Source organism: Microcebus murinus, chromosome 10 (assembly GCF_040939455.1).
Source record: "Microcebus murinus isolate Inina chromosome 10, M.murinus_Inina_mat1.0, whole genome shotgun sequence".
NCBI lineage: Eukaryota > Metazoa > Chordata > Mammalia > Primates > Cheirogaleidae > Microcebus > Microcebus murinus.
The window spans coordinates 53,211,728-53,224,996 of NC_134113.1; the positions used below are offsets into that span (position 1 = coordinate 53,211,728).

The window sequence follows — 13,269 nt, forward strand, 5'->3', positions numbered from 1 at the left end:
GAAGAAAATTGCCATAGTTCAAAAAAGACATAATCGTATCCCCCAAAAAGCTAGGGTTAGAGAACAAAAATAATTTTACATGTCATCTCACAGAGGAGGGCTGAAGATGAAGGAAAAAGAAATGAGAGAAGGGATCACAGTGTTCAAGATGAAAGAGAAACAGTGATGGTCACAGCATTTGCTTATATTTTGTGAAGACAAGGGTCCCCTCACCCCCTGGCAAGAGCCTTTTCTGCACACAAGACTCTCTTAGCTCTAGTAGATCCTAAATTCCCTTTGAAATAGGGCACTAAAAGTAGATCGGCCCCATGCCTACTGTTTGTCTTGCCAATATACCACCATCTGAGGAATACTGCCAATGTGGTTCACTTGTCACCCTTTCTGGGGCCCACACTTGCCTCTGTTTGCTCGCTGTGGCTCCTGGTGCCTAAGGAGCTGCCCTTCCTGCTGCCTTCACAGCCTTGGGCATGAGCGTCTGCTTGTCTATGCAGTCCTGTTTAGGGATGGGAGGGTTGTTTATAGTGTCTTATCCCTTTGTGATTTTATTTGAAGCGCTGCCAGGCTGAAGCTGAAAAGAGCTTCTCTTTAAAAAAAAAAGCCTATAATGTTTTCAAATTAAGGATTCAACCCTTTTCCTGTATGTTACCACAATGACATAAATGACCATTGCTATTTGTATCTTCCTTCTTACCCAGTAAATAAGCCAAACTATTGTTTTCTCATATATTTAAAAATAAAACATTTTATTAACTGTAAAGTCTTGATTTTTTTAACGCTTCCCGTGTTTACACTTTGAATCCTTCTAATTGGCTTGGGAAAAAATGTTCTAAAAGTCCTGGGCATGACAAAGCTCCTGAGCAGAGACCACGACAACTTTTAGAGGGACAAAAGCCATATTTCCAATTTTACCTCTCTAGATTTTCACCTTGACCTTCCCATTCCGATTTTTAAATTAAATTTACCCTTGTCAACCACAAAGCCTCAAAGACTAACCAAATGGCAGCACTGAATATTACGGTTCAAAAGGTCCTTCACTCATAGCATCTGACCTAATAACATTAGGTCAGAAACCAAGAAGGCAGTCTTCCCTCACTGTGAACATGCACATGGGATTTTTCTCACATGCAAATTCGAGTAACAAGTTATTAGAATTACTGCTAAAGTTTTAGAGAAAGACAAGCAAGCAACACCTATGTTTATGGAGTTACTCATGGAGAATAATTACTACTCTCAGTATGACCCCACAAAAATCTTTGGTTTATCAGGACTAGTTCCATTGAGAAATACTTGAAAGAGGTAAACTATAACAATATGGAAGCAAAGAGTCATGTTAGAAACACTAAAACTTTAATTCTGATGATTTCACTCCACATATAAGACTGTATAGCACATGATAGATCCACCATATTCACGTAACTATTTCATTTTGCCTAGTTTTTTCCCTTCTTATGCAGTCAGCTTTTATTCCCTAAGGAAAATCTATTCCCAGTGCTAGGTTTGTCTAATTGAACTTACTGTTTTGCAAGCTGTTTCCTCTCTTTACTGAGCATAACTCAGATTTAACTACTCCTTGGAAATAATTATCAAGCTATGACTGACCACTACCAATTTCCCATTTCCATCAAAGATGTGCATTAGAAAGTTAGAATGCTAGACAAAAAAGTTTGTGCTCCAGTTCCAGATCCTGATTCTGCAATAAAAATCAGGAGATCTTAGTACTTCCTTGTAAAGTCTTACTTTTTATTTTCCCACTACTAATCAAGAATACTTTCTCTATATACCAAGATACTGTGACGCTAAATAGAAAGATATCTCTTTCCTTTCAAAGACTAGGCTTACAAAATAGATAATTAGTCTGCCTCGTTAACTGTGGCTTCAGTGTAGTTACAGTCAGCTAGGTAGATTCTATCTTATTCCTCCTTCACCATCCTCCTGTCCCCCATATTTGCTATAAGTTTCTCCCTCATGGCCTTTCACTAGCCGATGAACTTAGAAATACAAAATACAGTATTCCAACAGTCCAATGCTTGTCCAATTGGAAACAACTGGTAATAATTAGTATGGGCTTGCAGAATGGAACAACAACAACAAAAATGACATATCTGCTTGCTATTTTACCAATTCATCCACGTAAATTAGTAGTAAGAAAAGACAGGGAGAACAGGGAGGGAGAATAAAGAGACAGGAATTGCTGCAGCTATCTCACTTCTCCATGTGAGATAGGGCATATAGGGCTGAGTAAAAGAAAAAGTATTTCTGGCATGTAAACATTTGGGTGCATGGAATCCATCTACCTGTTCCAGTCTTCCACATCCTTACTGATTTTCTGTCTAGTTAGTCTATCAATTATTGAGAGGCACTGAAATCTCCAACAGTAATTTTAGATTTGTCTATTTCTTCTTTTATTTCTATCAGTTTATGCTTCACGTATTTTAAAGTTCTGTTATTAGGTGTACACATATTTAAGTTGTTAAACCTTCTTGATGAACTGAACCCTTTATGAAATATCTGTCACTGGTAATATTCTTGTTCTAAAATCTACATTGTGTAATACTACCACTTCATTTTCTTTTGATTAGTGTTTGCGTTGTATATTTTTCCATCTTTTTACATTTGTAAACCCATCTGCGTCTTTACATTTAAAATGGTTTCTTGTACACATCTTTTTATCCAATCTGACAATGTCTGCCTTTTAACTGGATATTTAACCTATACTGTCTACCAGGGTAGCCACTAGCCAAATGTGACTGTTGAGCACTTGAAGTATGACCACTCCAAATTGAGATGTGCTATAAGTATAAACCACATGCTGCATTTCAAAGAGAAAGTAAAATATCTCATTAATAAAATTTAATATTGATACATACTGAAATAACATATTGAGAATTGAATGACTTCTGGAATCCCTTCTAACTTTAAGATTCTAGGTTAATGATCCTGAGAACAGGACTGCTTTGGGCTTTGTGTTTCTCTTTATAGCTAAATAGTTTTGCTTCTTTAAGGAACCTAAAGATTGTTTTATAGAGGTACATGGATATATTGGAATATAAAATTTAAATTGGTTTAAATTTTAAATTGGTTTTTATAAACCATTTCTAAAATTTGGATATACTGGGTTATATAAAAATATTATTAAAATTAATTTCACCTATTTCTTTTTACTTTTTTAATGTGACTACTAGACAATTTAAAATACATGACTCACATTATATTTCTATTAGACAGTGTTGGTCTAGATCATTTACATTTATTATTGATATAGTTGGGTTTAAATCTATCATCTTGCTCTTTTTTTTTTATTTCCCCCATCTGTTCTTTGTATCTTTTTCTTCTTTTCCTGCCTCTTTGGATTTTTAAAATTCCATTTTATCTTACTGGCTTATTAAATATACCCTTTTTTGTTGTTGTTTTTTAGTGGTTGCTCTAGGATTCACATTGTTCTTTAACTTATCAAAGTCTATCTTCATATAACAAACCACTTCACGCATAGTGTCGAGTCTTATAATAATTTGTACTTCCATTTTTGTCCCCTACTTTGTACCATGATTGTCATATATTTTATTTCTACATGCTGTAAATCCCACAGTATGTTGTTTTAGTTCTACTTTAATCAACGGTCTTTTTGAGATATTAAAAAATGAGAGCATTTCTATTGCTTTTCTTTCTTTTGTATAGACTGAAATTTCCATCTGTTTTCATCTATTTGATTGTTATACATTTTAGGATGGTGTTTCTTCTTCTTCTATGGTGAATTTCTTGAATTGCCAGTTTAGTTTTCAAGTTTGGAAAAATCATCTACCATTATTTCTTCAGACACTTCTGGTACCACCTATGCCCCCACCTTTCCTCTGGTATTCTAATTACATGCTTAGACTGCTTGATATTATACATAGCTCACTGATGGTCTTCTCATCTTTCTTGGTCTCTTTTCTGGATCTCATTTTAGACAGTTTCTATTGCTATACCTTTAAGTTCACAATTTTTTTCCTCAGAAGTTTCTAATCTACTATTAATACCACCTTATGTATTTTTTATTTCAGATACATTTTTTTATCTCTAGAAGTTCAATTTGGGTCTTTTAAAAAATATCTTCCATTTCTCTCCCCATAATGTCCATTTTCCTCTACCTTCCTGAATATATGGAATATATTTATAAATACTTGTTTTAATATCCTTGTCTACTAATTTTATCAATTTAGTCATTCCTGGATGTTTTTAGTTAATGGTTTTCTACCTCATCATAAGTTGTATTTTCCTTCCTCTTTGTATGCCTGGTAATTTTTGACTGGATGTTGGACATTGTGAATTTTATGTTGTTGGGTTTTGTTATTGCTAGGGTTTGTTGTACTACTTTAAATATTGTTGGGCTTTTTTCTGTGATATAATTAACTTGCTTAGATCAGTTTCAAGTTTTGAGATTTGTTTTTAAGCTTTGTTATAGTGGATCCAAAGCAGCCTTTATCTAGAGTCAGTTTGGTTCCTCTCCTGAGACAATACCATTCTGATAATTTTACTCCATGCCTTGTGACTTAGGCTTTTCCACTCTAACTGGTTGGAACATAAACTATTGGCACCTGTGTTGGCTCTAAAATTGTGCTGATGCCTTCTTTCTCATGGTTCTTTCCCTAGCATCTGGCAGCTTCTTCTCATACATGCACAGATTAGTACTCAGCCAAAGACTTGAGGAGAGCACCTCTACACAGGTTCTGCCAGCCCCTCCCCACAACACACATATACCACCCCAATAAGTAAAGAAATTAGAGCTTTTATTTTCTGTCTCGGAGGGATCACTGTCCTATACTACCTGTCAGCCAATGTTTAAAAATTATTGTTTCATATATTTTGTCTAGTTTTCTAGTTAAGTTGAAATGATAAATCTTGTTCCTTTTACTTTGTCATGACCAGAAGCAAAAGTCAGTTTTATTTACTTGTATACCTAAATCATTTCCATGTACCTCTATAAAATAATCCTTAGGTTCCTTAAAGAAGCAGAACTATTTAGCTATAAAGAGAAACACAAAGCCCAAAGCAGTCCTGTTCTCAGGATCATTAACCTAGAATCTTAAAGTTAGAAGGGATTCCAGAAGTCATTCAATTCAATTCTCAGGAATTAATAATTTCTAGCATTGATACTCATTTGAAAATATTTCTTTGTTTCCTAATTGTGACTTTCAACCTACTTTTGCAACTAATTCCTCTCCTCTTTAACCCTATCCTCCTCCCCTATTTCTATTAATAGCCAATCTCATCCAGTATAGAAATCATCATCTACAATGTCTGGGATTTATCAGTCTTCCTGCCTCTTTTTGTATTCTTTATAGGTAGCCAGTCCCCTTATTACATTTTTGAAAGATTTCATTTTTTTATATTGAGGTAAAATGTGAATCTGTCAATCATTGGTCCTTTGAAGCTATACAGAATTTAACGAAATTTGCCTATATATAAATCCATTAATGAAAAAACTTTTGAAAGCTTATTGCAGGAATAGGCACTCTAGTCTTCTTTTAGAAAAGAAACAGGCAAAGGTAGCCTAATGGCTTTCTGTTCATATTCTAGTTATAGGATTTCTGGATTTTATTTTCCTAATAAACTGAATCTGATTCCTTTCACTTCTTGGCTATTATATGGTAATACTTATCTATAAAATGGTAAGAATAATGTATCAGTCACTTTATTTTATACATCCTATAAAACTGACAAGAAATACAAAAAGAAGAGATATGGTTATTAACGAAAATATCTGAGGGAAGGAGAACAGGAATGAAGAGAGGGTAACTTACTTCCAAAAGAAGATTGATACTTTATGACTGAGAAACAATTAAGTATTCTTCAGTATCAATACTTCAGGATATCTAGTAATACTCCATCAGAACGTTAGCTTTTCAAGGGCAATAACTTTGAAAGCCCAAGAAGTATGGTACTTTGAAAACAGTGCTTTTAAAAATAGTTCTAATCATTATGGACATGTGAATTGGCACCTACTTTCAAGGTTAGCATTATTCTGAACTCAGAAGAAAAGCACTTCCTGACAAAGTTATGAGTAGGTGTGGTAGGGATAAAGTAGACAAGGAATCATTCCTTCCCCTCATCTCCTCTAAATAATATAATTTCCATTAACTTTGCTTGCTAAAAATCCAGCCTCTGATGGGCCCAGGGAATGGAAAATATGTCCTGATGAATGCTGTCTCTGTAAGGGATCTCACTGAGGTAACTACCACAGTAAACAGCAAGAACTCAGTTCATATCCTACTCACTGCTGCCCCCTAGAAGGTTTTGCATAATTTACAACAGGCTAGAATAACTGAATCCTCCCCTCCAGTAGTGGCAGGCAAAAAATGGCAAAAGACCACATATCTGACTATCCTTGATTTTCATTTCCCCCTTTGATTTGGTGAGCTTCTTTTTTTTTTCTATTATTTGATCCAATGGTCTAATATCTGAGCCAAAAGCAGCAAAGAGAGTTTCCCCTAAATAAAGACAGCATAAAACCATACCTTTCTTACTGTTCTAGGTCACAGATATTTTTCAGGGATGAAACTTTTATCTTGTAAACTGACCAGTAACAAAAAGAATGAGGCTAGTTCAGCTGACCCAAAAGAAAATCAACATCCTGGGCATGACATATGGCTCCTAAGTCCTATACACCTGATCCTAAGACAGAATCTAATTTAAGATTCTGAGGCAGGATGATATAGTAGTTAAGACCCAATGCTTGGGTCTGAACCTTGGCTCTACTACTTACTAGCTACACAACCTTGCAAGTTTCTTAATCTTTGTATGTCTTCTTTATCTATAAAATAAAGATGATAAAGTTCTAGTGTCTACTTCCAAGGACATGATGACTATTGTAGGACCAGAACACACAAGAATTCTTAGACACACTTAGAATAATAACACTTAGAATAGTGCCTAACACGAGGTAAATGCTCAATATATGTTAGCCAATACTATTTGGAAAATCCTAAGCATACAAAACAGGATATGGATATCTAGAATATTTAGTCCTTACTATACAGAGAATCTAAAAATCCTCCACAGCTGTGAAGCTTGAGTGTACCCTGAGGATGAGGCAGGGATGCTCCTAGTAGGCCAAGCAAAGGAACTACTTAGGAAAAGTCACCCAACCCAGTTCTCTCCTTTTGCTGTGAAAATACCCTTCTGAGATAAAACAGGCACCTACAGGCTTAGGAATACATCAGTTTAAAGATTGTAGTGTAATTAATATACGTAAAATAATTGTAATTGGGAGGTGAAGGCTATAACTTTGTTTTTGCCCAATATATCAAATATTTAATAATAATATAACTTTTCTTTTTTTTTTTTTTGAGACAGAGTCTTGCTTTGTTGCCCAGGCTAGAGTGAGTACTGTGGCATCAGCCTAACTCACAGCAACCTTAAACTCCTGGGCTCAAGCAATCCTGCTGCCTCAGCCTCCCGAGTAGCTGGGACTACAGGCATGTGTCACCATGCCCAGCTAATTTTTTCTATATGTTAGTTGGCCAATTAATTTCTTTCTACTTATAGTAGAGACGGGGTCTTGCTCTTGCTCAGGCTGGTTTTGAACTCCTGACCTTGAGCAATCCGCCCGCCTCGGCCTCCCAGAGTGATAGGATTACAGGTGTGAGCCACCATGCCCAGCCAATAATATAACTTTTCCATGTCAGTTAAAAAAATGTCATATATAAGGCCGGGTGCGGTGGCTCACGCCTGTAATCCTAGCACTCTGGGAGGCCGAGGCGGGCGGCTTGCTCGAGGTCGGGAGTTTGAAACCAGCCTGAGCGAGACCTCATCTCTACCAAAAATAGAAAGAAATTAATTGACCAACTAAAAATATATATACAAAAAATTAGCTGGGCATGGTGGTGCATGCCTGTAGTCCCAGCCACTCGGGAAGCTGAGGCAGGAGGATCACTTCAGCCCAGGATATTGAGGTTGCTGTGAGCTAGGCTGATGCCACGGCACTCACTCTAGCCTGGGTAACAAAGTGAGACTCTGTCTCAAAAAAAAAAAAAAAAAATTTCATATATAATTGGAGGCTATTTTAGAAAGCTTATCATTCATAATATAAGTGACCTAAAACAAGTAGAGGTAGAAAGGGAAATAGAACTGGATTCCTATAGAAATCTCAAAGTATTCCTTCATGCGGCAACATGGTCAGCTATTAAATACTTGCTCAGAAGATGTGAATTGCAGTGTAGGGTGTGAGAATACCAGTGCGTGAATGCCCTTTTCTTCATTGTTCAACTCTTCAATTCAATAAAAGGTAAATTCAGCAGTTCTCAGACTTTATTTTAAAATACATAAAAATCACCTGAAATGCTTATTAAAAATATGTATCTTCACCATACTCCCTCACAGTCAGGAGAATGCAGAGGCCTGTCTGTGAAAGGTGATTCTAATGCAGGTCATCCAAAGACCACACTTTGAGAAATAGTGAGATTAATGCCTTGATTAAATTTCCATTTAACATTCACTTACTATTTGTATGTAAAACTAGGTGCAAGATTACCTCATCATTGAGCCAATTCAGATGATTTAGAGTTTGAATATCTTTGCGAGTAATGGTCAAACGGAATGCTTCACTGAGAACTTCATCCTGGTTCCCATTACGAAATACATTCTTTATTTCTTTCTCCATTTCCTAGGGAACCAAAAGGTGTCAGAGATCAAATATATGTGACTCAGGCAAACCAGATTTCTCACCAATCCCCATATAAGCCCTAGACTATATGTATCACTAATCAACTGTTTATCAATTTACTATTAATCAATTTACTTTCATCTAACATTTTGGTTTCTCTTCTTTCCCCACAATCTCCCTGATTACTTCTTTCCATTTCATCTAGTCCTCCCTTCTCTTTTTCTGTGCAACATTTAGATCCTTGTTTCATATTAAAATAATTTCTAAAGTCTAGAATAACCTTGGGCTAACAAAGTTTCTAAGCCCATGAGAAGACCTAACTATATTTTATATCACTGATCCAGATGATTTCCTGACAAACGGAATTTTCCATAAAAGGTAGTAAGGGAATAAATGTGGTATCTTTTAGATACTATTTTCCCAGAAAAAATTTTTTAGATTTAAAATATGAAGTCCAGTACAACTATAATAAATGTGTTATGCTCACCAGCAAACTGTGTGATAGTTTTTCAAACAGAAGTATGAATAAAGGAACAGATTATTTAAAAATGTACATAAACTTCTATGTATTTTCAAAATTTTCTGTAATGGGTTTTGTTAATTAAAAATAGTAAATCTCAGCTTACAATTTGATGTAAAATTACTGTACATGTGCATTAAATAAAAATTTATTAAATGTTTTCACTCAAGTTGCTATAAGTCACTCAAAATTCTTTTAACAATTTTCAATGATACTTAAAAAATAAAGCCAAGATTGGTATGCAATGCAAATGAAAGCAGAAGTATGCAATAAAACTTAAAACACCAACTGTCCTATTGCTTTTATGTTTGAAATTTGTCCAAAGCATTTTTTCTAAATATAATCCTTACTAGTGCAGAAATTTATAGTATGTAATTTACCTCTGTAATTTCAGGAAATTCATCTTCACTATCAGTTAATTTATGAGCTTTTTTTTCTGTTTCTTGGGCAATCGTAACAGGGATCTCCTTCTCAAGAGGTACACGAAGATGCAGTTCTACTGAATCATGTACTGAATGTTCCTGTTCCTGCAATCTCTGAAAAACATAACTTCAGAATAAGTGAATCATGTACTTTATGTTCCTGTTCTTGCAATCTCTGAAAGACAGAACTTCAGAATAAGTAGAATAAGTGAAATAAATAGCTGTGATTAAAAAAAATCACAAAAATATTACAGATGCTCCTCCACTTATGATAGGGCTATATCCTGATGAACCCATTCTAAGTCGAGTATACTGAAATGCTTATAGCTTTCACACCATTGTAAAGTAGAAAATTGTAAGTCGAACTATTGTAACATCAGGGACCATCTGTATTTGTCTTCTGTACACTGAGTAGTACTGACTGGATAGACCAAGAGTATATACACCACTTACCATAAAATGCTATTCTACTATACAATCTTGCAATTACAATAGCAATTATCCAAATCTGGATAATCTTCCAAAATAATTTCAACTCAGATGTGCTATTTATTTATATTATGATCCCAATTTTTTTTTACCTGGTTTTGAAGCTGTAATGCCAGTGCTTTCTGCTCTTCAATCTGGCGCAATCTTTCCCGTGCTCGAGAATCATAAACACTAGTTCTAGGAAATGAAAAGGAAAGTGACACACTGTGGACCACCCTCTTAGCATCAAACACATTGTTGATGCACAGTGAGTACTAAATACAGAACCCTCACAAAAAGAGTCTAAAATCCTTACACTAACTTAACACAACACTTAAATTTTAAGACACAGAGTGAAACCATATGGTGTGGTTTATTCTACCATTTTTACTGAAATGATTAAAAATATCAGTGTGTTGCTAAATGTGAACAGATAACTGTTGTGAATTTTTATAAATATGTAGTTTTCATAACACGCTTCTAAGATTATTGTGGAAATCCAAAAATGGGGGGGTTGAACCCCAAAGGAGTAAATAGTATAAGATATAATTGAGGTTTAATTCAAATATTATATTTTTGATGGTTTATTTTTTTTTAATCATCAAGACCAGGGCATTTGGATAACTTAAGGTGAGTTCCTGAAACTGGAGACTAAATGCTTTCAGTGATTTTACAAACTCCAGAAATATGAATTATTCCACAAAGTAGTTTTATCAATGTCAAAATAAGGGCATTTACTTTCCTTTTTATATAATAGCTAACCTTGAAATATTTTTCCAATTCAATTTAGCTTCAACAATTGTTATAGATTTAATAAACATAAGTACAGAAATCTTCTAACTCCAACAAAATTTTAAAAGCCCAAGAACTTAAAAGAGTATAAATAGGTAATTCTTATTGACTAAAAATAGGCAGAGTGATCAGCTAATTGTTTGATTTCTTCTAATTGAAAATACAGTGACCGAGAAAGAAAAATGGTAACAAAAATAAATAACTTACAATTCTTTGATCCACAGCTCTGCCTGGAAGAAAGTAGGACTATATGTAGGAAAAGAAAAATATGACAAATGAGCAAGAAGTCTTATAAGAAAATTCAAATATTTTCACCAACAAAAGCAATCATTTATATAGTTTATAAGAGTGCTCTATAAGTATGGAATAAATAAAAGATACCTAAATGACATAAAATAATTGTAACTGGGAATTAAAGGAATACAAATGAGTCATTTGCATACCTATTACTTTAAAAGATGACCCAAAGTTCAGAAGTATAGCTCCTTACTTACATGAAACCAACATTAAGTGAAAGAGTACATCACTTCTCAAGATAGTATATTAAGCTGGAACATTACTCCTCCCAAATGGTTCAGACTGACAGATTTACCAAAAATCCCCACCCCCAAAATAATACACATCAAATAGCTAACAAGCCAATAAGCCAAAGCAAAGAATCAGTAACACAACTCTACTCTAAAGATGAGAGGCCAATTCTAATCCATGTGGCTCTTGCAGACACAACCCAAGTGAACAATGTTTAGCAGATTCGTAAGTAGTTATTTGTTCTAGGGCTTCTTGTTTTTTTTTTTTTTGAGACAGAGTCTCGCTTTGTTGCCCAGGCTAGAGTGAGTGCCGTGGCATCAGCCTAGCTCACAGCAACCTCAAACTCCTGGGCTCGAGTGATCCTTCTGCCTCAGCCTCCCTGGTAGCTGGGACTACAGGCATGCGCCACCATGCCCGGCTAATTTTTTATATATATATCAGTTGGCCAATTAATTTCTTTCTATTTATATAGTAGAGACGGGGTCTCGCTCTTGCTCAGGCTGGTTTTGAACTCCTGACCTTGAGCAATCCGCCCGCCTCGGCCTCCCAAGAGCTAGGATTACAGGCGTGAGCCACAGCGCCCGGCCGGCTTCTTGTTTTTTCTCAAACTTCCTTATGTCCTTATAAATCCCTAACTAAGGGATCTATCACAGAAACAAATGGAATAAGAATGAACATTTTTCCAAAGAAAACTTTTAAATATACAGAACAGGTACACAGAGCATCAAATTGGGAGTTAAGAGACTTGAATGTCCTGGAGGTGTCACTGATTAACTTTATGATTTTGACCAACTCACTTCACTTCTATGGGCCCTAGCTTCTGGATTTGTAAAATACAGTGAGTAGAGTCCTTTTCAGTTCTTAAATCTCTACAATATGTCCTAGTGAGGGCATGAAAAAGGCTCAGAAGGTATCTCTTGCTCCTTAGCCTAACTTTAAAGATTAGTTTTCCCAATCATCCTTAGTTTGGGATTTAGCAATGAAAACGCTGTTCTATTGCCTCCCCTTGTCACTGAGGTTAAAGAGGGCCTATGACAGTAAACAACGAACATAACAATGAAGACAGAAAACCACAGAAATAGTGGTAACACTGTGAAAGGCAATTTAGTTTGTGATACTAAAAGCAAATAAACATGAGAACATACTTATTATACACTATAAAGATGTGACAAGAATGTCATAATAATGGATCATGCTATTCAAATCTATTTCTCTTATTAAGATATAAACTTAATGAGGATAGGAATATTTGGGGTTTTTTGTACACTACTCTATCCTCTGCAACCAGAATAGTGCCTAGCACATAGAAGGCACTCAGTATTTGTTGAATAAATATGCAATGTAGGGGTAAGCACTTTTCTTCAATGAACTAAGGTATTCACTGGCTCAGGAAAGCAAAACAGGGGAAATCTGCTTTTCCAAAGAGATTATATACTATTTCTCATATAATTGAGGTATACAGTAACAATAACTACAACTATTTTTTGAGCACCTACTTAGTGCTCTACATGTAAAACTCTACTCAGTGTTTTACATTAGTTAAGCCTCATGATAATCCCCATATTATTTAAACCTCACTATAGTATCTAACAAGGAATTACTACTCATACTGTACAGAAAAAGAAAATGAGTTTCAGAAGGATAATTTCTCTTGGAAGAGCCAGGATTAGAAATCTTATCTATCTAATTCCAAAGACTATATTCTTTCTACTAGAGTTAAAATATCTTTCAATAGACCAAAGCATTAAACAAAGGGAAAAAAAATGAGTACTTGGGCTACTCAAAAGAGAATTCTGTAGAAAATTCATTTATTTAGCACAGATTCATTTACTAAGCACTCATTGCATGCTAGGCACTTTGATCAGCACTGGGTAATAAGTGGAAAGGTATTAGTAACA

General features: G+C 35.1%; 1 protein-coding gene across 4 annotated transcripts in view; it reads right to left on the reverse strand.

The window, feature by feature from the left end:
* Positions 1-13,269, reverse strand: part of SENP1 (SUMO specific peptidase 1) — a 57,876-nt gene that overhangs the window by 13,665 nt on the left and 30,942 nt on the right. For all 4 annotated transcript variants that reach the window (XM_012755016.3, XM_012754928.3, XM_012754840.3 and 1 more), the window contains 4 exons: positions 11,051-11,089; positions 10,165-10,249; positions 9,542-9,697; positions 8,510-8,641 (listed from right to left, as the gene is read on the reverse strand). In XM_012755016.3, the coding sequence (XP_012610470.2) occupies positions 8,510-8,641; positions 9,542-9,697; positions 10,165-10,249; positions 11,051-11,089 (412 nt within the window). The remainder of the gene's footprint in view (positions 1-8,509; positions 8,642-9,541; positions 9,698-10,164; positions 10,250-11,050; positions 11,090-13,269) is intronic.